A 22410-nucleotide genomic window follows, 5' to 3' on the forward strand; every position below is an offset into this window, starting at 1 on the left:
GCTTTAAAGACAAATCCAGTAAAGAAGACCTCGGGTTGTTGAGCTGCAAGAATCCTACATCAGATCACATCTTAAAGAGTGTTAATGAGCAAGATATTTCTGAAAATCTTCCCAAAATTAAACTCCATACCACACGGTGGCAGGAGCCAGATTTGTCTGAAGTCAGGCTCTGCAGAAAATAAATTAAAGGGAGAAATTCAAGGAAGAAACCGAAGCCACCGCAAAGATGATATATATGTCAAGACAAGTTCATCTATCCCGGAAATGTCGTTTTGGGAGGGTTCGTAGATATCTTTACTGCTACAAAAAATGTCCGTCAATGTTGCATTTTGGCATCATTTGACGACATAATGCCTGAGCATTGAGTTTTCACTTTTACATTGATGACATACGTTTAGTTGCGAGATTTGAATGTGTTCCTTAACAGTTAACTGAGAGGCGCATGTTTACACTCTGCGCATGTCCAAAACAAATCTCTGAAAGAGTTCAACACACAGTAAAGTGACTCAATTGAAACTGCAGTCAGAATAGCAATATATCAGGTATATCATTTGTTAACAGAACACATGTAGATTATAACTCATGTCGAGACAACCCTTTTCGTTCTGGAACACGAAGACGGAAATAACCTTCAGTGTTGCTCTTGTCTCCCACGCCCTCTCTGTAGCGTCAGTTGGGGCGTGTTGTTGACGGACCCTCCTGACAGCTGAACTCAGCCAAATACCCCCAAGTCAACTTTGTAGAGTGCAGATACCTTGCGGTAAGCATATTCTTCATGCTTCATTTCATCAGAATAACGTTTTGACCTTAAAAGGAATTGATTAACACGTTTTATTAAACCATGGAGATTATGAGTACTACTACTTTATTGACAAACGGTCCCTAGCAAACCGTGTAAGTTGGCCTCATGTTAGCTTAGCCGACGCTAAAGTAAGTTAGCTGCTAATTCTAACGTCATTGCGCTACAGCTCGGCTAAATCCGAACGGGATGTTAAAAAGGTTACATTAGAAAGCATTTAAAATACGTTATGCAGCAGCTGGCAAGATCTACATCGCAAGCTAAGTGTAAATAATTCTAATCCAAGAGTCAACGGTCAGACCTGTCTGGTGCCACTACGTCTATTTTATCTAAAGAATCATTTTGTCCATCTGACATCACATATTTGGTAGACTTTTCATACTCCAACCATGCCGTTATAAACGCTTGATACATTGTCATAACCAGTCTAATGCAATTTATTTTGTGCTCTTTGGGTGTGGCAGTGAGCTTTTTCCATAACAGGAAACATTTTAAGAGGGGGTGGAGGGTGTGCCACTAAGTAGTAATGAAAAAATCCACAGGACGTGTCATTACCTGGTATTTAACTAGCCAAAATAGTTCAGATAAACTGGTTTTCATTGTGGTAGGGAATGTTAATAAGGTTAAATAGGGTAATTTCCAACTGCAGTGGCTGGAATTAAGTCTGCATTGTTCTACTGGTTTTACTGGTTTTAGGTTGTAGAGATACATGTTATTATTAGTATAGATACAAGCCTTTAAAATTTGTCTGTAAATATGGCTTCATATATGAATGCACAGAAGCATTGAGCATTGAGCTTGTGGAGCCAGGTTCCTGCAGATCCCTGAAAGTTGTAAAAAGTCCTAAATTGGAATTTTGGAATTAAAGCAATAGAAAGTCTTGAATAGTCATGTTTTTCCTGGTGAGAGGTCATGATTTTTAAATGGCACGTTGCCTAAAACATGTCTTTCTCCAATCATTGTCTTTTTGCCAGCTTTATATGGTTTTAACCATCCTTTTTGCATATGATTGTTTGTGTTACAGTTTTCAGGACTAACAGGTTCCCCCTCTAATATTGACAGGTCCTCCCTGACAAAAAAAAAAAAAAGTTTAATTTTGCTGTTAAATAATTAAGGTGTTAAGTAGCTAGCACCCCTGAAAATGTGTAGATATCACCATATGGTATATCGATAGAACAGAGACATGAGATGTGCCAAATATGATCAGATTTAGGCATTTTTGACCCAAATGTCTTTCATCTATGCCATCTGACATAAACAGAGAATTGAATCAGAAAAATAAGTCCTGGTCTAGTGAACTGAAAAATCTCACAAGCCTTTTTTTTTTATTGCTTTTCCAAAAAAGTTGTATTATTTTATCTCAGTTAAGGTCTTAGAAGGATCTTAAAAAAAAAACATTTAATTTGAGTTTTAAGACTGTGTAGGAACACTGGGAATATTGAAGTAGAAACAAAAAGCCCGTCTGAGCTGGAGTTTGTGTCTTTGTCATTCTCATACCTTAAACTTTAAAGTGTATCTCAGGACTTAGGCTAAATTTTTAAGTCTGAACCACAGCAAGTTTATTTTGCACCAGAGAAGAGTATGTCTTTTTTTTCTTGGTCATTTCAAGACAAAAACACAATGTCAGCATTGTCTCGGTAAACCACCCTACTGTTAAAGCTGCTGTTTAATGTGGGTGAAAAATATTGTCAAGTATAATGACTTAAACAGAGTCACAGCTTTGTTAAGTGCTCTATGTAGCTTACTGCCACTAAGATGTTACATTGATGTTTGTTGCTCCCATAAAGGCACATGAGTTTGGCTTCGCTATTAATATTAAAACTCATTGTCTTTATAATGTAATCAAACCTGGGAGCAAAGCCTTCTCCGTAGCTGCCCGCTCACTCCTGGACTCAACCCCCACACTAATCAAGACTGCGCTGACCTGTCCACATTCACATCATTGTTCAGGACTTACCTTTGTAAACAAGCTTTACCTGTATGATTGAGTACCTGAGTACTGAAAAGAACTTTGTCAATTAAATGTATTGGGCTTATTATTATATTAAATGCAATCCATTGAAATTAGGTAATTACTGAAAAAGAATAGAACACATCTATATTTTTTGTAAAAATAATAGTTGTTTCTTTTTACATTCTTAATCAAATAGACTTCTGCAAAAATGGAAGGGACCTGTATCCATTTTTGCCTAAATTACTCACATTTTAAACACAAAACCAATGTAGTCCAGCGATTTTGTACCCACCACCCCAAGTGCAAAAGTGCCCCTGGTGTAGGTAGTTTTTGTTGCTGCACTCCCACCCCTCTCTGTTGAAAGTAGTTCTTAGGGATCAGCGTCGCACTCATCAGTGTCACTTCTCCCTTGCTGACCAGTCAAAATTAAGACAGCAGAGGGTGAGGAACTGTTCTGACTCATCTTTCTGAGGGACCAGTTTCGGGTCTAGAGTGACTGCTAATACCAGGATATCATTCCTTAGCATTGTTTTCATGATTTCCAGGTGATATTTCCTTTAATAAAAGCAGAGCTATTTAAGAAGACCGAACAAATACCACCAAGGACAACTGAAATAAACTTTCATAACTTAGCAACAATCAACGCTGGTGAGAAATCCTCTGAAGCTTTATGAAAATAAAAAGCACTGGATTTATCTAGAGAAACACATCCCTACTGAGAAATGCATAAAATGTACAGCTAAAGGCCAGCTCAGACTACACGATTTTTTTTGGTTGTTCACGAAAACGCCATGTCAGACTATGCAAAAAAAATAGCCGGTCTTTAGAAGCATTATATCTCTTGATTAAGGGCAGACCAATTATCGGCCTGATCAATTATCAAGGCTGCTGTTTTGCATTTGGCTGATTATCTGCATCTGCATTTTATTTTGCAGATAATCGATAGTTAATTAATCAAAAAGTGCACTACTTTGGGTCTACTGCAAAGTGCATCTTCCCCTCTAGCTTTGTTTTCACTCTCCACAGTCTCACCAAATATCCTGCATACATAACAATCTGATTGGCTAGATGCCACATGACTACTAGCCAATCAACACTTAATCCTGGGTGTAACTTACACACAGTGAGCATATGGTATTTCCTCTTGCTGACCTATTTCTATTGTGTTGCCCTGTGCCATTTCCCTTGCTGGTAGATCTAGGGCTGAGTTATTACTGTCCTTTATTTTTTTGCTCATACGACATACATAGGTGCAGCAGTAATATTCAGCCTAGTAGCATTTAGCAGAACAAACTTGGTGAAAATGAGACATAATATTCATATTTAGGCCCATCTAAATTAGTGTTAAATCACTTAAATATATGGATTTTTTAAACATAAACATAGAATAAGCCTTACATTCATACATAGGGAGGGTCCACTTCATGTACTCTACCATCTTGGATTTTTGCGTTTTGCGTGTTTCTACAGTACCACAGAAGGGACTAACTAAGAAACAGAAAATGACAGATACACATTTTTTTGAGTACCACTGGTTGCCATGCTTACCACCTGTGAATTGAGCATAGTAATCTAGAATCTGACTGCATGTTGCTAATATTTTTACACACCGTATCTTTAAATACATGTTATATGTTGTAATAAATGCATATCAGTTCAAAATATCAGTTATTGGACTCATGAGCTACCGATAATTGGTATTGGTATCTGCCCTGAAAAACCAACATTAGTCAACCCCTACTCTTTATCAGAAGTTGGTATTCATAGAGATTTGGTGTCTTCATTGTTCTTTGAACTTGGTTCAAGACAGTTAAAGGCTGGTAGCATGTTTTGGCAGCAGTTTGAACTACATCTGCCCTGTTTCTTAGCTACAAAATGTACAACTTTGAATTTGTGCGTCCATAAAAACTAATAACAATCCAATTGTGACAAAAAAAACAAACCAATAATTCTAACAGTAATTCACACTGCACTGACAGATACATGAAATGTATGTATTTCACTGCAGAACACCTGCTAGAGGCTCTGACTCTGACAGGAACATTGGGCCTCATTCACTAATAAATGCGTAGAAATGTTCTTACTCTGTGCACAAGTTCAGTGTATACGCAAAATCACCATCAGATTAATGACAAGTGCACACCGGCCAATTTTCTTCTCACCACCGTGTGTATGTTAAATCAGAATCATTCAAATTGACAGGCTCGTGCCCTCAATCTGCATAAACCACGCCCCTATTCCTCTATAAAACGACATCCGTTTAAAGCATCAAAACAAAATCGGTGAGAAGGTTTGAAGTTACGAGGGATGGCCCCAAAAATTAGAGGAAGAAATTTCACAATGGCGGAAATTGAAGTTATCGTGTCAGAGGTGGAGGCAAGGAAAACAACACTTTTTTGAAACATTTCCACTGGAGTCTCGATGATAAACAAAAAAGATACCTGGGCCTCTATCACAGAGGCTGTCAATGTAGTGTCACCTGAGGTCCGCAGCATGGCTCAGGTGAAGAAAAAGTGGTTTGATGTCAAGTTGGATTCAAAGAAAAGGATTTCGAGCCAGAGAAAAAAGAAGGAAACCAGAGGAGAACAAGGACCACCTGATCTCACTCCATAGCAATAATTAGAAACTCATCCATCTCTGGCCTATAGCAACGGAACGAGGGTGAAAGTGATGACATTCATCCGTCAGGTTACCTGTAATTATTTATTTGTTTATATTTGGAGTTCTTAATCTCTTGCAAATGAGTGAAGTCAATCAGAAAAACAACTTTATTTAACTGAAATTGCCAATGTTGATTGCAACAATCAGTTAATCTGTAGGCCCAGATGATGGTGACGTGTCAAAGTTGTTTACTTTGTTTTGGTTTTTTTTTTGTAAATGAAGTGTTAAATCAAAGATTCAAGATTTTAAGTATATGAACAATGGAAAAGTGTCCATTTCATGGTTATTTAGTACATTTGATCAACTTATTAGCTAATTCCCAGTTTTAATGATTATCTTTAATCCCTTTATAAATTAATGTCGTTTCAATACATTGTGCATCTTGGGTAAAAGAAATGTGTTTATAGTTTCTGCAAGCTAATCCTTCATTATTTGTGCGTACGCATGGTCTGAGGAGGTTCTACATTTGTTCGCAGAGTAAGAACAAATTCAAGTAAGAACATTGATGAATCACAGATTTGTGCGTCAAACATTCGTACGCACAATTTAAGCACAAATTTTTGCGTATGCACTGTTTGTGAATAAGGCCCATTGTTATTACAGTAGAGAAATTGTGGTTTTTACAATAAAAAGGTGTGCATATCTTAAACAGCAAAAATGTGTTTAGAATGATCAGCTTATCCGTTGTCTGCACTAATCCAATATCATGCATCCCTAATAAACAGAAATGTTTGTCAACCGGTGTTTTGTAATTTCTTCTTCGAATAAACAGAAAAAGCAGGGAAACTCCTGCATATAGTATTAATTGCACAATTATCAATCATACTATAGTGAAATATTGCCAATGTATTTGTGCAATTGAGACTGTGCCATCTTTTCTCTCTCTCGATGAAATTGTTGGGGAAAATATGACACAGGCTCTTAAGTGTTTTTTTAAATCTCCTTTATTTTTAAACTCTGCTGATCATTCAGATAAGGAAATGTAAAATAGGAATTTGACTTGAAAGGATGACAGTTCTGTTAATCTTTCATGTTTTATTTTCTGTTCACAGTTTGACCGAAGATGTTTTATGCCAAAAAGTTTGTTTGTGGCCTCATTGATGTTGTCAGGTAAGAATCTGCCATAAATCTTTTCTAAATCTAATCTCTTTAGGCTAAAACAAAGCTGCAGGAATGTGTCTTAAACTCCTGAATGAATTTTTGTTTCTGTCTTTGTAGCAACATCGACCCCGGTCAGTTCGTTCCGACTGATGTGAGTAATGATTATTTTTATATAACCTATTCTTGAAGTTCTTCTTAAGTTCAGATTAAAATGATTGCTTTGACTGTGACCCACAGCCTCCTCCACGCAGGCCAGCAGTGTTTGCAGAGGCACATGAGAGCGATGAGGAGAAACAGTTTCGCAGAGTCTTCCAGCAGCTCGCTGGAGAAGTGAGTGCTACCTGTGCTTGTCTTTCTGGTTTCCTGCAGTAGATACTTTTATATTCATTTTCTTATAGGAAAACAACTGAGTCTTAAGGGTGCTTCAAAGGGAGTTCTGGTATTTTAAGAGAGGATTTTTTTGTTTACATGAAGGTTGCTGATACAAAGCTTAATATTTAGACCAATGTGATGTTTTGTTTTCAGAATGACTGTCACAGAGGCGTAATGGGGGTAAAATGATCCCCCACTGTGTCGGCAGTTTGGCCTTTTCAATGTGAATTTTTAAACCATTTTAGAAGTATTAGTGTTATTCATTATCTATAATTATATTACTTATTATGGCTCACACGCTCTACTCACTTTGCTCTCCTTATTGCACCATCTATGTCACATGTTGATAAATGTTTATATTTTTCTTGTGCCGTGTGTTGTGATTTATATTAATATTAATTGTATCGACACTTTTATAAAAATGAAGTTCCTTAAATGTAAGTTAAGTTATTTGAGCTTGAAGTTTTAATTACTAATGCAGTTAAAAGGTTTCGTAGTTAGTAGGGCTGTCAAAAGGTAAAATTTTTTATTGCGATTATTCTCACAATTTATGTAGTTAAGTTGTGATAAATCCTAACCTTTTAGCGCATTTTAAAATTCCACTATTTTGCTTTTATAAGTGTTTTTGTGTCACTTGGGGGGTTTGTAAAACTGGTACTTGATTTCCTGTTTGGATACAGACAGCTTTTGTAGGAAGATTAGAGATTTTAACATTCACTTTACCAGGAAACACAGAACTTGTCATGGATTGAAAGAGAAATAAGAGAACAGTAAAAAGGTTAATGGTTGATAACACAAAGTGCAGTTGGGTTTTGACTTGTCCACTGAGCTGTCCTTAAGTTTTTTCAAGACATTAAGGAACAGTGCTGGACTTGTTTTAATCACTGTGTCTGCAGGAAGACACTGACATGGCTTAACCAAAAATGTGCTGGAAGTGACAATAAATCATGCAATTAATGGTGATTAAGAAAAAAATCATGCACTAATTCTGGATATCAGGTAATCACAATTAGTGCAATTAACAGCCCTAATTTCTCCACCAGACAGCCACAGCAAGAGACTGTGAGATGTGCAGGTGTTTTTTCACTCTTTACAAAAAGTCAAATCATGTCAAATCTATCTAAACTCAGTACAAGTAAGTAAGGGTTTGGGTATGGTAGATTATTTCTTTGTTGTAACAATGCTTCTTGACAATAAATCTTATACTGTTGGGAAGCCTGTTTATTTCCCTTTTAAACGGCTCCCAATCTGTAAGGAACATGCATTTGTGGGATAAGCAGCAGAGCTGAGTATATGGGTTGTTCCATTGAAAAATTTGCCAAATCTTCTCTGCCATTACCAAACAGCTTATTTAGCCATTGAGTCTTGTTTGGTGGAATGGATGGTTGGGGTCCGAAGAAACAAGATTGTCAATTTAACAGTTTATTCATTTATCAAACAGGAGCCTCACAAACAACACACCCAAGCTGATCCCACAAGTGTTCATTTGGGATGAGGTCAGGACTGCTGGCAGGCTATTCCATCCTCTCCACTCCCAAATTCTGGAGTTAGTCTCTGATAAACTCTTCTCTGTGGGGTTCAGCTTTTTCATCCTGGATCATTTGCATCCTCAAGGGGCTTTTGGAGGTTAAAGATGGAAAAATACAAAATAAGAGAATATAGTTCAGCTACAAATACAGAACAAGTAAGAAGTGGAGAATGAAGAATGTATCGTTGAGGGCAGAAATCTTCAATATTGTAACACTTTCAATAACAATTCGAGCCTTTCAGCTATATAAAAACACTTTCATGGATGCATCTCAAATGAAAAAATACTCAGTGTCCTTTTTGAGAATTAAAAAAAAGTTTAAAACCAAACTTGGATCAGGCATATTTTTCCCTGAAGATTTTGTTGCAGCTGCAAGCTGAAGGAGTCTTCTGTAGGAATTCCACAGCTCTTTTCACTTAGTAATCCTTTACATATCCAAATATTTAAAACGCCTGTAAAACTACTCTTTTTGGCCTTATATACCAACATTTATGCAAGACTGTTTCTTTGTTGTGTACTGTTCTGCATTGACTGGTTTTGTGAATGCACGTTGCTTTTTACTTTGTGAAGTTTACTTGGTTTGTTTATTGTCATACAGGACATGGAAGTGAGCCCAAATGAGCTGATGAACATCCTAAACAGAATTATTGCAAAGCGTAAGTGATTGATTCTTGTTACTCTTTGTGGTCCTTCTTTCTCTGCCCAAGGAACTGCAGCTGATTTAATGAACCATTTGCAGTGTTGCTTTCTTTATCTTCAGAAGAAGTGCAAGTCTTCATGAGCTCCTTGTCCTCTTTTTACTTCAGATGGAGACCTGAAGACAGACGGTTTCAGCATCGAGTCATGTAGAAGCATGGTGGCGGTCATGGATGTATCCTTGATGTCATTATTAAGCTTAAGGTGTTGTGTGATCTGTGTGACTGAGACGACAAAAATACGTCAGCAGTCGGCTGTAGAGGTGGATAAGACTTCATGACTCTAAGCTGGTCAGGTCTGCAGACATACATGAAAACGTTGAGGCTGCTGCCATTCTTTGACGGTAGAAGTTCTTTCATAAATCATCTAGCAGTATCTGAAGGTCAGGGTTAATGACCTTGAAGTCTACAAGGTTTAGGCTTGAGACTATGCTTCAGGCTTTTGAGATTTTAACCATCATCAGTGGCGCCAGCAGCCCCATTAATCCTCCACTGTAAAAAGCACAGCTATGACACTTCAGACCACTTGTAAGTTTATGGACACACGTTTTTCCAAGCATCTCTTTACCTGTTTGCCTTTAGCCCTCCACATGCTATAAGCATTGACAGGTGAGGATATATGGAAGAAAAAATTACTGCAGACAGTTTTCTATCTTTACATTGATGACACACTTGGTGTGTATTTTCTTGGTGAAGCATTGCAAAGCCCTGACTCAAAAGGGAGTTGTACCCCTCTGACACAACCAAACAGGGTTTGTTTAAACAGGGACTCCTCTGTTATTACTTGAATATTTAGAAGAAACAACCATAAGTGGTGAGAACTTTCTAAACCAGAACAATCTCTGTCATTTGTGATGCAAACCCCAGCTGCAGAGGTTTTAAACTAGTCTCACATAAGTTTAGACTCATTTCCTGCTGTGAGCTCCTCACCTCATCAACAAGGGAGGCGCGTAAAAACTCGCCTTTGGCAAATACAGCTTGCCCACAAGTAGTGCAACTGTTTTTGTCAAGGCTCCAGTTAATGATGACAACTTGTTGTCTGTCCTGGTAAAAGAGTCAAAGCCTTTTCAGGCTGCTTACTCAAGGTGAAATGCTTAAAGCATTAACAATTCATGTGAAACAGCAGCAACCTGAAAGACTCCCTCTCACAGGTTCAACGCCTGCCCAGGTGTTCACTGTTATCTATATATTCAGAAGGAAAAGGTTTTTGGAAACAACCAGCCTGTTTCTGACATGAGTTTTTTTCTGCCCATGGCATTTTACTTAAAATCAGCTTTGTAAAGGTTTCAAAACTGATGCTTGAAGAGTTTTTTTTAGTAGTTTTGTTCCTCTTCAAAAATCATCTTTTATCAGACTCTGTTTGAATGCTTTCCTTGTAAGTTTTGGTTCTTTGTTATTCTTAATACCATGTCAGAGTGACAGCACTGGGAAACTCGGCTTCCATGAATTCAAACATCTTTGGAACAACATAAAAAAATGGCAGGCAAGTGTTGATTTACTCTACTGACATTTTTGTTTGGTGCTGTACAGCTACATTTGTATAAAGTGTAAATCCCCTCGGGTAACAGGTAACAGTGAACACACAAAGAAATCAGATATGATATGAAATATTGCAAGGATCTTGGTTTACACTGTCATTAATCTGAAAATGTTGCTGTTAATTATTTTATTAAGGAAACCATGGCTGCTATCTTTCTATCTACTAAATACTTTACTTCACTTCTTTGCCCTTTGAACTTTTTTCACACTTTTTATTACATTTATAAAGTTATATTTTATTGTTTTTATTGTCCTGTGTCTGTGTTATTAAGTTTTATACTTGAATTAAATGCACCACTGGAGTGGCAATGCTAATTTTGTTGTAAATTTATACAATGACAATAAAGGCTTTCTAAATTTTGATAATTACTATCACTGATAATTTCAGATGAAGTTGTTAAAAGATGTTTCTGTCTGTTTTTCTGGAATGAATTTGTAATTTTTAATTTTTCTTTTTTCTGATTTTGAGTCAAATTTACACAAAGTATCTAATTTACCTCATAATGTTTTCCTTGTTGTTGTTTAGGGGGTGTACAAATCCTACGATTCTGACGGCTCTGGTGTCATCGGTGCAGATGAGCTGCCAAACGCTTTCAGAGCTGCCGGTGAGGATTATTTAATTTTTTAAAGTTATTTTGATAATTGAATTATGTTTTTTTTCTTAGGTACTGAAAAGATGCAACCAAAGAAAGTAATATATGTACTTAGGGATATTAGATTTTTGCTGATTTCTGATATGTTGATACTTAAAAAATAGATTTTAGTGAGACTGTAATTTAAATGTTCAGACCTAAACACTTCAGTCCTCAAAGCACATAATTCAAGATATGAAAGGTGAAAAAATGAACAAACTTCAGTCCTTAAAACACACTTAAAAATGTAAGATGATGATGAATTAAATAAAAAAAGACTTCAGCTGACGTAGGTTTGTTGATCCAGCCTAAAACTCCAGTATCTTCTTTGTTTGTAGGGCCATTATTTAAAGCTTATAAAGGCAGATTTTAAAGCCACGATATCAGTTGTAAATATCAGTAATTTTGTATGCAGTATTAGAAATTTTAGTATCTGCTGAAACCAATACCTCACTTTTTTGCTAATATCAGCTGATACCAGTCACGCTGATAATACCTTGCCTCCCTACCTGTAATATCAGATACAAGTTAAGAATTAGCTGTAGATGCGTCTAACAGCCATGTCCATGTGCATTTTGAATATATTGAATTACTGAATTGGAACTTTAAGACAGAGGTCTTAATTTTAGGTCCTCATGCTTATTTATCCTAACCTGTCACTAGCTGGGACTGTAGCTCTGGTCAGTGGCTACTGCCACCTGGTCTGATGATACACTACCGCATATCAGGGAAGTGAAGGCTGGATCAGACGACACTAATTATGGAAGATGATGGCCCAGTTGCAATGCTGCAGCCTATTTTCAAACATCCAAACATGCATATTGGACACGATTTGTAGATGTTGTGTGATATTATCATCAAGATACCAGAACCACAACTTGACAAGGTTAGCATGTCAGGAATTTTCTGCCATCTTCCATCTATTTTTACAGCTGACGTACTAAAATCTCTACAGTGGCTCTCTGTTGCTCACAGGGCCAAGTTTAACGTTTTCATCTTTATTGGAAGAGGCCCCTGAATACTTAACAGAACTCATTTGCCTGTATTTGCCAACCCGTTCACTGAGATCTAACCCACTTAACCTGCTGTCTGCCCCAAAAACATGTGGTGACTAGGCTTTGGAGGCCTTGGCACCAACGTTGTTCAGACTCAGCCGAGTCTTTTAAAAGCAGTTGAAAACATCCATGTTCAGACAGCCTTATGAATATTATTTCACTCTTTGTGTTTTGCTTTAATGATGTATAAGACTTTGTGACATTTGTCTGTAAAAAGTATTATATAATTAAAGTTTACTTATCTACAAAACAGCTAGCATCACTCTCTGGGCTTCAATAATTGACACTCTTTGACCCTCCTCCCAGATGACCTATGAACTTAAACACAGTTGCAAAGACAGTTATGGCGACAGCGGGACCCCACCTGTCGTGTTCGACAGATCGACAAGGTTTTTGTCATTTAGTCTGACATGGTGCCATTGTTTAAGACAAAAAGTTTGTGTAGTCTGATCTGGCCATTAGGAGGGGCAATGTATAAGCACATTAAGCGCAGACATACAGACATCCTCCTGCAAGTAGGACTGAAGGCTGCTGCTGCTAGCTATGCTAATGCTAGCCACACTCTTCAGACCCATTTGATAGTATTTACAGATGCTATGATTCCATGTTGGTGCTTATTCACATTTTCATCTACATCTAAACCAAACTGAGACCCTTGTAATCAAGCAGACCTGACTTTGGGTCTTTTTTTTTTTTTGCACCAAAGTTTTTTGTGAGCATTCACTCAAACCAAACCAAAAAAACTACCTGAAAAAAAGCACCAAAACAATTTTCGAACAGACCAAACAGCTCAGGTGTGAAAGCACCTTAATATCATAATATTGGCTCATATTATTGAATGTGGAATACTAAAGGTACAGTTCGCCCTAGCTTCTGCTTACATCATGTCAGAGATTACAGTTTCCTTCTGCAAACACTAGTTTATAGATAAGCTGCCCTGTCAATATTTCAACACCTTAACATGGAAACAGTCAAATGTTTCTACAGAAAGCTTTTCTTTTTGGGCTGCTGTGTTCAGGGTTTCATGATTTGGCTATCATATCAGGTTTTTATATGTATTTGTGATAAGCACTGCAGCCTCTTTGCATGGTTTTTGTGTATATGCTGTGAAAAATTTAATGTGGTTTCATCTTTCCCTCTCTTCCTCAGGATTCCCTCTAAATGACCAGCTCTACAATATGATCATCCGCAGATACAGCGATGAAAATGGAAACATGGATTTTGACAACTACATCGGCTGCCTTGTCAGGCTGGATGCAATGTGCCGTAAGTTTGAAAGATCAGCTGTTCAGTCAATATCTATTTGAGGTTATTCAGACAATGCATTAACAGGGATTAAAGATCCATTTTGGTCTTTCAGATACAAAGTAAGTGCACTCTATAGTGCATTAACAATTCAGCAGTAGTGACGACCTGATATTGGAGCTCGCTTGCCTGCCTCCAGTGAAAACAACAGCAAATACAGAATTTTGGTGTCTCTGACTGTAGTTTGATATACCTATGTGCTGTTGGCAGTGAAGCTACTGGAGATAAGAATGAATGGGGGGTGAAGTAGCCACAAGCTAAGAGGCTAGCCGTGCCTCTTTAACAGCTTTTCTTCCTTATGTTATCATAAGCAGGCTTTTAAAGGCGACAGTCATGTAGTGTCTAGCAAATAACAAGAGATGAGGTAGCTGTGATTGGTCGTTCATGGAGGGGCCAGTTCTAAGACCTGTCTCCTTTGTGAACAACAGGAACTGATTTCCTTTTTTCTGTTTTGTTGTTTTTAAAAATATAAAAAAGGCTCTATAGTATCAAATGAAGAGCTGTTTTGGGCTCTTACTGAACTAAGACCATTTTTCTAGATAGCTAAATAGAGCTGGAATCCCAATCCCTCAGAGAGAGGCTGGACCGACATAAATAAAGCCATGCTTTTGTTTACTTGTGGAATACCACAGATCACAGCAGTCTTTTTTGGGTGCCAGAAAGTGCTGCATCTACACACCCAATCCAGTCTGAATAAAGACATCCCAAACCACCTCTGTAAACAGTCAGTGCTATTGGATATCAAACCATTTTCACATTAATGTAACTCCTCACAATGCATTAAGAATTACCACTTGGTATCCAAATGCCCAGAACAGACAAAATTCTCTGCTAACACATAGTCTCAACAGGTTGTTAGTTACTGTATCATGCTTATTCTTTTGATAGAGGTAAATAAACAAGCTATATCATGTGAAAGGGTGTATGAGGATATCTGTAGCTCTCTTAAAACTTGTTAAAATGGTTTAAACTAAATAATATCTGATGTTAATGATGTCAGCTAACTCCAACTAGTTTTGAGTTGATCTCAACCCTGGTTAGCTTATGTTACAGAATTAGAGGGGTCTGGAGTGAGACGCCATCTCTCTTTCAGAACATACTAAAACTTCAAAATAAACTTGTATTATATTTCTGTTTAGTGTTAGGTTAAGGGTTAGGATTACAGAAGTTAAAAACCTGACCTGCAAAATCTGATTAAAAAACATTTAATAAAGACGAGTAAACAGTCTACTTACATGAAAACAGCTCATCCTCCTTGAAAAAGTTTATTTATAAACTGTGTGTCAAAAATTCGATGGCAATCTCCTAAACTGCCTCTATTATTTTTCTTCATCAGAAAAAGCAGTAAAAGCCGAAAGAAGCAGGAATAACATAATTACAGAGATGCTGATTTGTATTGGATAAATTTTAGCCTACCTGTGGACCTCTGTGTGCTGAAATATGGTCAGTAATTTTCCCACAAATTTTTAATCTGCAGAGTAAAGACATGGTCATTTCATACAGGATTCAAAACACCAATGTCCTGCACAATTATTACAAATTATCAGAGGTCCATAGGTAATTCTAGTCCTATGGGAATAGGGCACAAGTCTGTATTGTTTGCTATGTGGTTATTTTGTCAATGTAACTGACAGACTTTGTTTATGAATTAAGTTTTTTTTTCAAGATGTATAACTGAGAGTAAGTTGAATCAGCAAATTATAGCCACTTTCATTCTGACAGAGATGGCGTCTCACATGACGGGTCCCAGAGAGTGGCTATCAGAGATGTAGTCAAACCAGACTGTCTTGTACAGATTAGCAAAATTAACATTACGCTAACTTAAGAAGCAGTGTAATGTTTGTAATTTATATATTTAGTGAAGCTATAGCTGCTTAACAACACCAAGACATCCCATATTGTCATTATTAGTAATGATTTCTTTACCTTCAAGCATAAGTAAGCATTCTTCGTGATCAACCACACTGGCACCTTACACTTCAGCTCATTGACAACCATGGAGTTCAACCCAAAGAAAGGAATTTCATAATTAACCTTTGGTTTAGAAAATGGGATTAAATATACTTACAGATTATGGTGTACGTATATGAGCCACTTGTTTTTCTGCTTTTAAATATGTTAGAAGAACAAAATTAAGGGAAATTTTTCACTAGGATGCACTGGAAAGACTTGGTGAAAGTTTGTCTACCTGTCAACTCCCTAGTGATGGTTCTATGAGAGAGGGCTCTGTGATTGGGGAGTCATCAGACCAATCAGAGGGTCAGTTCTGTATTAAATGCAGCAACTCTTGATGGATTTAATTCATATTGGTGATGTGAGATTACAATTTTAATAGCAACTGATTTAGTGATGCTTTGGCTCCAGCCATGAGGACTGTGTTACGTTTTCTGTTAACTGAGATAGAAGCCTGAAGCTTTGTGTCTTTTGGCACAAATTATAAAGTCTTTAAATTCGTCCTCCATCACTGTCAAATACTAGTATGATTAGCTGTTGGTTTAACTGTTCTGCTCTTATTCAGGTGCCTTCAAAACCCTGGATAAAGACAACAATGGGACCATCAAAGTCAACATCCAGGAGGTAAAGTGATTTCAGAATGTTCTGCTGGATCATTATTCAAAGCATTGCTTCCGACAAAAAAAGGAGCTCATTGTCTGTTAAACTTATTCTGTCCTCTCTTGTGTCTTTGCAGTGGCTTCAGCTGACCATGTACTCTTGAGCCGTGATACTTCATCTACTGCTCGTCATAAGGAACCACTTTTGTTTGTCTACACAGTACCAAATATTTTCTCTATCCATATAGCTCCCTGTTACTTATCTGACCCATCTGTGAGCGCAGGTTTATTCTGAATGCAATCAAAATATGTTACATAAGATGATACTGTATCACTGACCCAGAGAAGCACAAACCTGCACTCACACAGCTGAAAAAGATCGAAAATGAATGCCACTGAGTTCTCTTAAAAAAGCAGCCAACAAGATTGAACTTCACAAAGAGGGTAGTTTGCTTAAATGGAGTGTGTGTGGCATTTGTTTTTAATCTGTGTAATAACTGCAGGCCAAAATGTGATGAAGGCAGGCATGAAATTATTTTAAGATACTTTAAAACCCCCAAATTTGAAAAATATCAGTGTGAAAGGAGGCAGCTTGTATAAAGTGGCTGTGGGATTCACAAAGGTTGGGAGTTTGAGTGTTCTGTTGTAAAAGTCGAAAAATAAATCATAGATTTATATATGTATTATTAGGGCTGAAGTGGTGACAAAAGGATGGTTAAAGCTACTTTTAATCTGTTATCATAGAGTTTGTGTACCTTTAAAATAGGAAGTGAAAGAGGGACTTGTTATGGATATTTTTAAGAATGAGGGCCTGTGTCCACTAACGTGTTTTTTCCACAAGCAGCATCCATTTTCTAGATGAGTCAAGGCAAGTTTGCTAATAGAACACTACTCATGCATACAGCAATCATGATAAACAAGAGCTTAAAAATATGACAAGGAGCAAGACCAAGACAGCTGGTACCAGCTGTGTTTTTTTGTGCAGTGGTCACAGTTAAGATGGTTCAACTCTTAGGCCCGTTTCAGACTGGGAGCATGTTTTGCTGCTTGCGTGTGTCGCGCGTGTCAGCTCCGGCTACTGCCGGTGCAGCTTTCACACAGGGCGCGAGTTTGCTGCTTGTCAGCTGCATTTTCCTGCTCTCAAAGCCCTGTCCTTCTTCACGAGTTTTACCTGAATAAACCCCCCTACAAGCTTATTGATTCAGTGTATTGAGGAAGTTTGTAGGGAACTATTCAAAATAAAAGCATTCTGTACAAGTGAATGGAGTTTCTCTACAGAAATACTAAACCAGGCTTTTAATTTGAAAAGCACAAACCAGAAAAGCATTCATAGGTGTTTATCTTTCCTGTGACATATTCAACCAGTGTGGGGATAAAGCTTCACTAATAGTTGCTCTTTAGAGAACAACTTTATAAAACAGGCGCCATCAAGCTTGTGGCCTTCCTCAGGGTTATCAAGAAACACATTTTAAACATATTCTATGTGCATATTTGCCACAACGATGTAAATATGGCTCTCCATTTATCATTTTCCTGTCTAATATGGTCCACAGCCACACGGAAAAAATAGGTGAGACTTTGAATCTCTCAACCCTCGGTGCCTGAGCCGGGCATACCAGCCGGGCGTACCAGCCGTGCGAGACGTGGCGCACATGCAGGCAGTCTGAAAGCCCTGACTTGTTAACATGCAATCAAAATGAAAATCCACGAGTGTCGCGGTCCCAGTCTGAAACAGGCTTTAGACCTTCCATCGAAATCACTTCACCCTCACCAACCAAACAAAATCAAGAAGGGGCGGGAGTTCTCACATGAATTTTGTCAACAACAGCAACAAAGGTGGAGATTAAACTCATAATTTAAAAGGAACAGTTTAGGTCTAAAGCAACTGATTATGCCAGGATATGATGCCTTTCCATAATTCTATTTTTTCTTTGATACATTTCCTTAAAGCAAAAATAAGGCATACAGTCATTTAAAATAAGCATTACTGTCAATAGTAATGCTGTGAGCCACTTTTAGTTACCTAGAAACTGAAGACACCGATCAGTAAGTTTGTATGCAGTTAGAAAAAGTTGATTTTTGCATTAGTCTGACTAGAACTAGACCTTTGAAATGCATGCAAACATCTTAGTACAATTGAAATTTTATTAAATCAGATTTCTCAAAGTTGGACCAAGATATGGAGATACTAAAGTTGGAGATGGATTTAGTCTTGCATGGATACATATCGGTCAAAGCCAGACTATACTTGGCATTCTGAGCATGCTTCACAGTCTCCATATAAAACCAAATGTCAAACAGTATAAATGCTAAATATAGCAGAAGTTTCATTTTTATTTGCCTTCAGATATCTCCATAAAATGGAGGGATAACATGTATCATATTTTTACTTAAGTAACACATAGGGCATGTATAACATGTACAGAGCTGAAAAATTGTTCATGTTTTTGCTGTTTTAAGATAACAAGTGAGCTGCTTGTATTCCAGTTAGATATCCTAATTCAGCTGTAAACACGCGCCGTTAGTGGACACAGACCTTTAGAGTGGCCAATGGTGCTGATTGTGAGGATGTTCACATGTAAAGAAGCTGTTTGTTATGCTGGAGGGGGACAGAAATTTCTGTATTGGATTAATCATTAATTCTTTTATATTTCTTCAGGAAAAACCTTGAGTAATAATATTTAAAATTACATATTGGTCAATATTTGTTTAAACAATAGTGATTAGCTGACAATCAGCACATGATAAATGTGAAAAAAATCCAACTTTTGTCTTGCTGTTTTAGAAAATTAACAAAGGAAGTCTCACATTCTAGCCGCTTTTACCTCAGGCTGACCTAGGAACACATCGCCTATAGTTCAGTGTTGTATGCTGACAGAAACAGGAAAGCCTGGTTCCCTCGTCTTCTGTAAGGCGAGGGTAAACAATGTGAAGCTGAATGCTTTGCAGAACTGTCAGCCCATGTTGAAAGATTCATTCCCATCTCCTGCACTTTGCTTTCAGTGTTGTTAAACCTGCTGGGATGAGGAAGTGTTCATCTTTAGCATATGCCATAACGTCTTTATCAGCTTCAAATTAAGCAGCAGACAAGCCAGCTTAATGCTAACTCCCTAAAAGTCTAAAGAATCATAAATACGGTATGCCAGTACCGTATTTTTTGACCCAAGCTTCAAAACTTCTGAGAATGAGCTTGGAGCTAGTTGTCAGTCTTCACCTGCTTTCCCTTAGAAAAGGTATAATTTTCACAAAGTGGATAATACGTGTAGCACGTCTCTGCAGAGCCTTACAAAGTAATGGGAGCTTTACACATTAAGTTATACATACAGTAGATCACAGTTTTAATATTCTTGAGATATAGTCGGATTCCAGTGACTGGAATTTTGTTTGTCACTCAAACAGCAAATTTAGATGGTCAAATATTTGAGTTTCATATAAAATAATGTTTATTTGATGTTTAATCATGGGTACTTCAGTTTTGATAAGTTTTACACTCCTTTATTTTGCATGAGAGTTGCACTGTTGTACAAAGCTGTTAGGAATCCCAGTGGTATCTATAGCCACTAAATGCTCCACACATTTAGAAAAAAAAATATAAATACAAACCTATTTTTAAAGTGACTTATTGTAAATTGTAGACATATACAGCATACTCAGTATAACCAGCTTCATGCCATCCTTATAAGTGATATTCACATCCCAGGACACGCTGTGTTATTTGGCAGGCTTACATTTGACTGTTAAATGCTGGAGTGTGACTTGGCCATGATGATCTTTGTCTCAGTCCACTGATCAAGTGTTAATGTGCACTTATTGAAATGCCTGCACCATTTGATTCCAGCACAATGTGTGAATATATACTTTAAACATATGATATGCCACTAATGCATGCAGCAGGTAGCAAAGATGCCATTATTAAAGATTTTAACCATGTAGTTGTAGCCAATGTTATTAAACTGTTGCTGAAAATGCCTGGTCAAATAAATTACTGTGCCATATTTGGAATAAAAATGTTTTTTGTCTTATTCTTCACTGCATGTTAACAGCTGTTAATGCCTACTTAAAGTCACTGGTAACAGAGAAATGGATTCTCATTTATAAGCTGAAATAGGATCTTATTCTTAGCACAATCAGTGTTTGGTTTCGAAGTTAAAGCCAGTACTTTGGATCAAAAGCTGCTCCTTAAAATGAGAAGGATTCATAACCTCCTTGAAGTTGAAAATTGGGAAAATTTGTACATGAATAAAGACATGCTTCTAGAAACTTTTTTTAATGTTATGCTGGGTCCAGGAGTATTTGGAGTGACAAGTTTTATTATTTAGCCTATATTCCTTTCACAAGAACAGGAAGGTCAGATTAGACTTTACCAGAAAATGTCTAAAATGTCTCCCAGATCTGGAATCAGAGTCTTTGGACAAGTGAAACCAAGATAAACCTGAACCAGACTGATGAGAAAAGTATGGATAAGGAAAGGAACAGCTCATATCTAAAGAATACCACATCACCTGTCAAAACACATCTAAACACTCTGCCCAAGGGCATGGTGGGAAATCACCCCCCCCCCCCCCCCCCGAAGTGCCAGTGGGCAGAGTTTAAATTAATTTACTCTCCACAGAGTTAGATTAATGCTGATTATTAACACTGTCTGTCAGTACGCTTGCGTCGCTTGCTTATTGGGCTAGTGAGATGGCAGAGGAAAGCATTATACTGGGAAATGATCCCGAATATGTTGGACTAGAGCACCGCGGGACACTTTTCTTAATCCCTTAAATATAGTGAAAGGCGCAACATTTTGGAATTTTCTGTATGTTTATGATTTTTTATAACACTAGTTTCAAACAGGTACACCCAAGAGGTCTTCTGATAGGTTTCAAGGACAATTGGAGCACAGATGGCATGCAAATCAAGACATACAGACACTCTGCCAATTACAGAATTAAGATGTTATTTATAGGAATGCCTCTGCCTCCTTTCTTAAACAATCACTCTGCCCTCAGATTCCTCACTCGTGACAGTTACTCCACTCATCCTTGTATTTATATGAAAGATGGGTTGGGAACCTCTAACTGTAAGATTTAACATGCATTTGATTTTATTCATTTATAGAGCCCTAACTGGCAAAATGCATTCATATATAAATCCCTTGCTGAACAATCTCAATAAACCAATCAATACTCAACATGTTTCTGGTATCTTGCTGCTGCTTGAAGTTCCACAGATGAAAACTTTTAAGCAAACTGCGTTGAGCTTCTCTGCTGCATCCAAATGGAACAATATACTACAAACATTTAACATTCACATACTTTGTCCTATTGGTCAGTGTAAATCTATGATAATTTAGTATTTTCCCTTCAAATGCAGCTTTCTTTAATTATGTTGATGATATTCTTTTTATTGATCTGTTAAATGTGTATTTATTTAGTTTCCTCTACTCCAGACATTGAAAATGAGGGCATGCCTTCAATGATTCTTTGAGATTTAATAAAGCTAAATAAATGAATGGAATACTTTAGTCACATCTTGATTGTTTTATTTTAAATAAACTGTGGGGGTTAGCAGAAGCAAACTGATCAAAACCATGCCACTCATGGACCTAACTAGATCTTTCATAACATTCAGCAACATCATACTTTTGACCAACCAAAAAGACTCACTGTCTGTGAGTATCCTCATACATCGATCTACAGAAAACAAACATACTAACAAACAGCTGATCTGATTGAACATGTAGTCAGAAGTTGCAATCTGCAGGAAAACTTTTTTGTTGCTAGGCAACAGTCCAGTCAAGACCCGCAGCTAGTTAGATGTACTTTCAGTAGCTGTGAGTCTCATCAGCACTTGGTTTGCAGCCTTATTCCCATCACTGAATCACAACAGAGCTGATATTTAGTACATCACTCCTTCCCATGTAATATTGCTTTTATCTCTTTTATTTGGTCTTTTATCACCAGTTGTTTTCTAAAGTTAATTAATCAATAAAACCAGCATTTCTGTAGCATAAACATTTCAAAATCTCGAGAAAACAACCAGAACTGTGTCATATCAAGAATTGCTGAAGCAATTTATGGTAATGCACACACATCAGAGATGCCTTGCTCCTAACGACTATCAGGATTGGCTTTTTGTTATGTCTCCTCTGTCTGGCATTTTCCCAGAAGCTTTGTGGCTTGTCAATATGCATTTTGGCAAATTCCAGTCTTCCTCAGTCGTCTTCCATTAA

At 37.3% G+C, this 22410-nt stretch overlaps 1 protein-coding gene across 1 annotated transcript; it reads left to right on the forward strand.

Annotated features, from left to right (window-relative positions):
- The first annotated feature begins 650 nt into the window (after window positions 1-650).
- On the forward strand, window positions 651-20222 carry capns1a (calpain, small subunit 1 a). Its single transcript, XM_041801107.1, has 11 exons — window positions 651-760; window positions 6467-6524; window positions 6633-6666; window positions 6753-6845; window positions 9014-9071; window positions 9222-9286; window positions 10525-10593; window positions 11176-11254; window positions 13486-13602; window positions 16160-16218; window positions 16331-20222. The coding sequence occupies exons 2-11, from the start codon at window positions 6478-6480 to the stop codon at window positions 16355-16357; spliced, it is 648 nt and encodes a 215-aa protein (XP_041657041.1). The 5' UTR covers window positions 651-760; window positions 6467-6477; the 3' UTR covers window positions 16358-20222.
- Window positions 20223-22410: the final 2188 nt, after the last annotated feature.

This window comes from Cheilinus undulatus, linkage group 12, assembly GCF_018320785.1.
Source record: "Cheilinus undulatus linkage group 12, ASM1832078v1, whole genome shotgun sequence".
Lineage (NCBI taxonomy): Eukaryota > Metazoa > Chordata > Actinopteri > Labriformes > Labridae > Cheilinus > Cheilinus undulatus.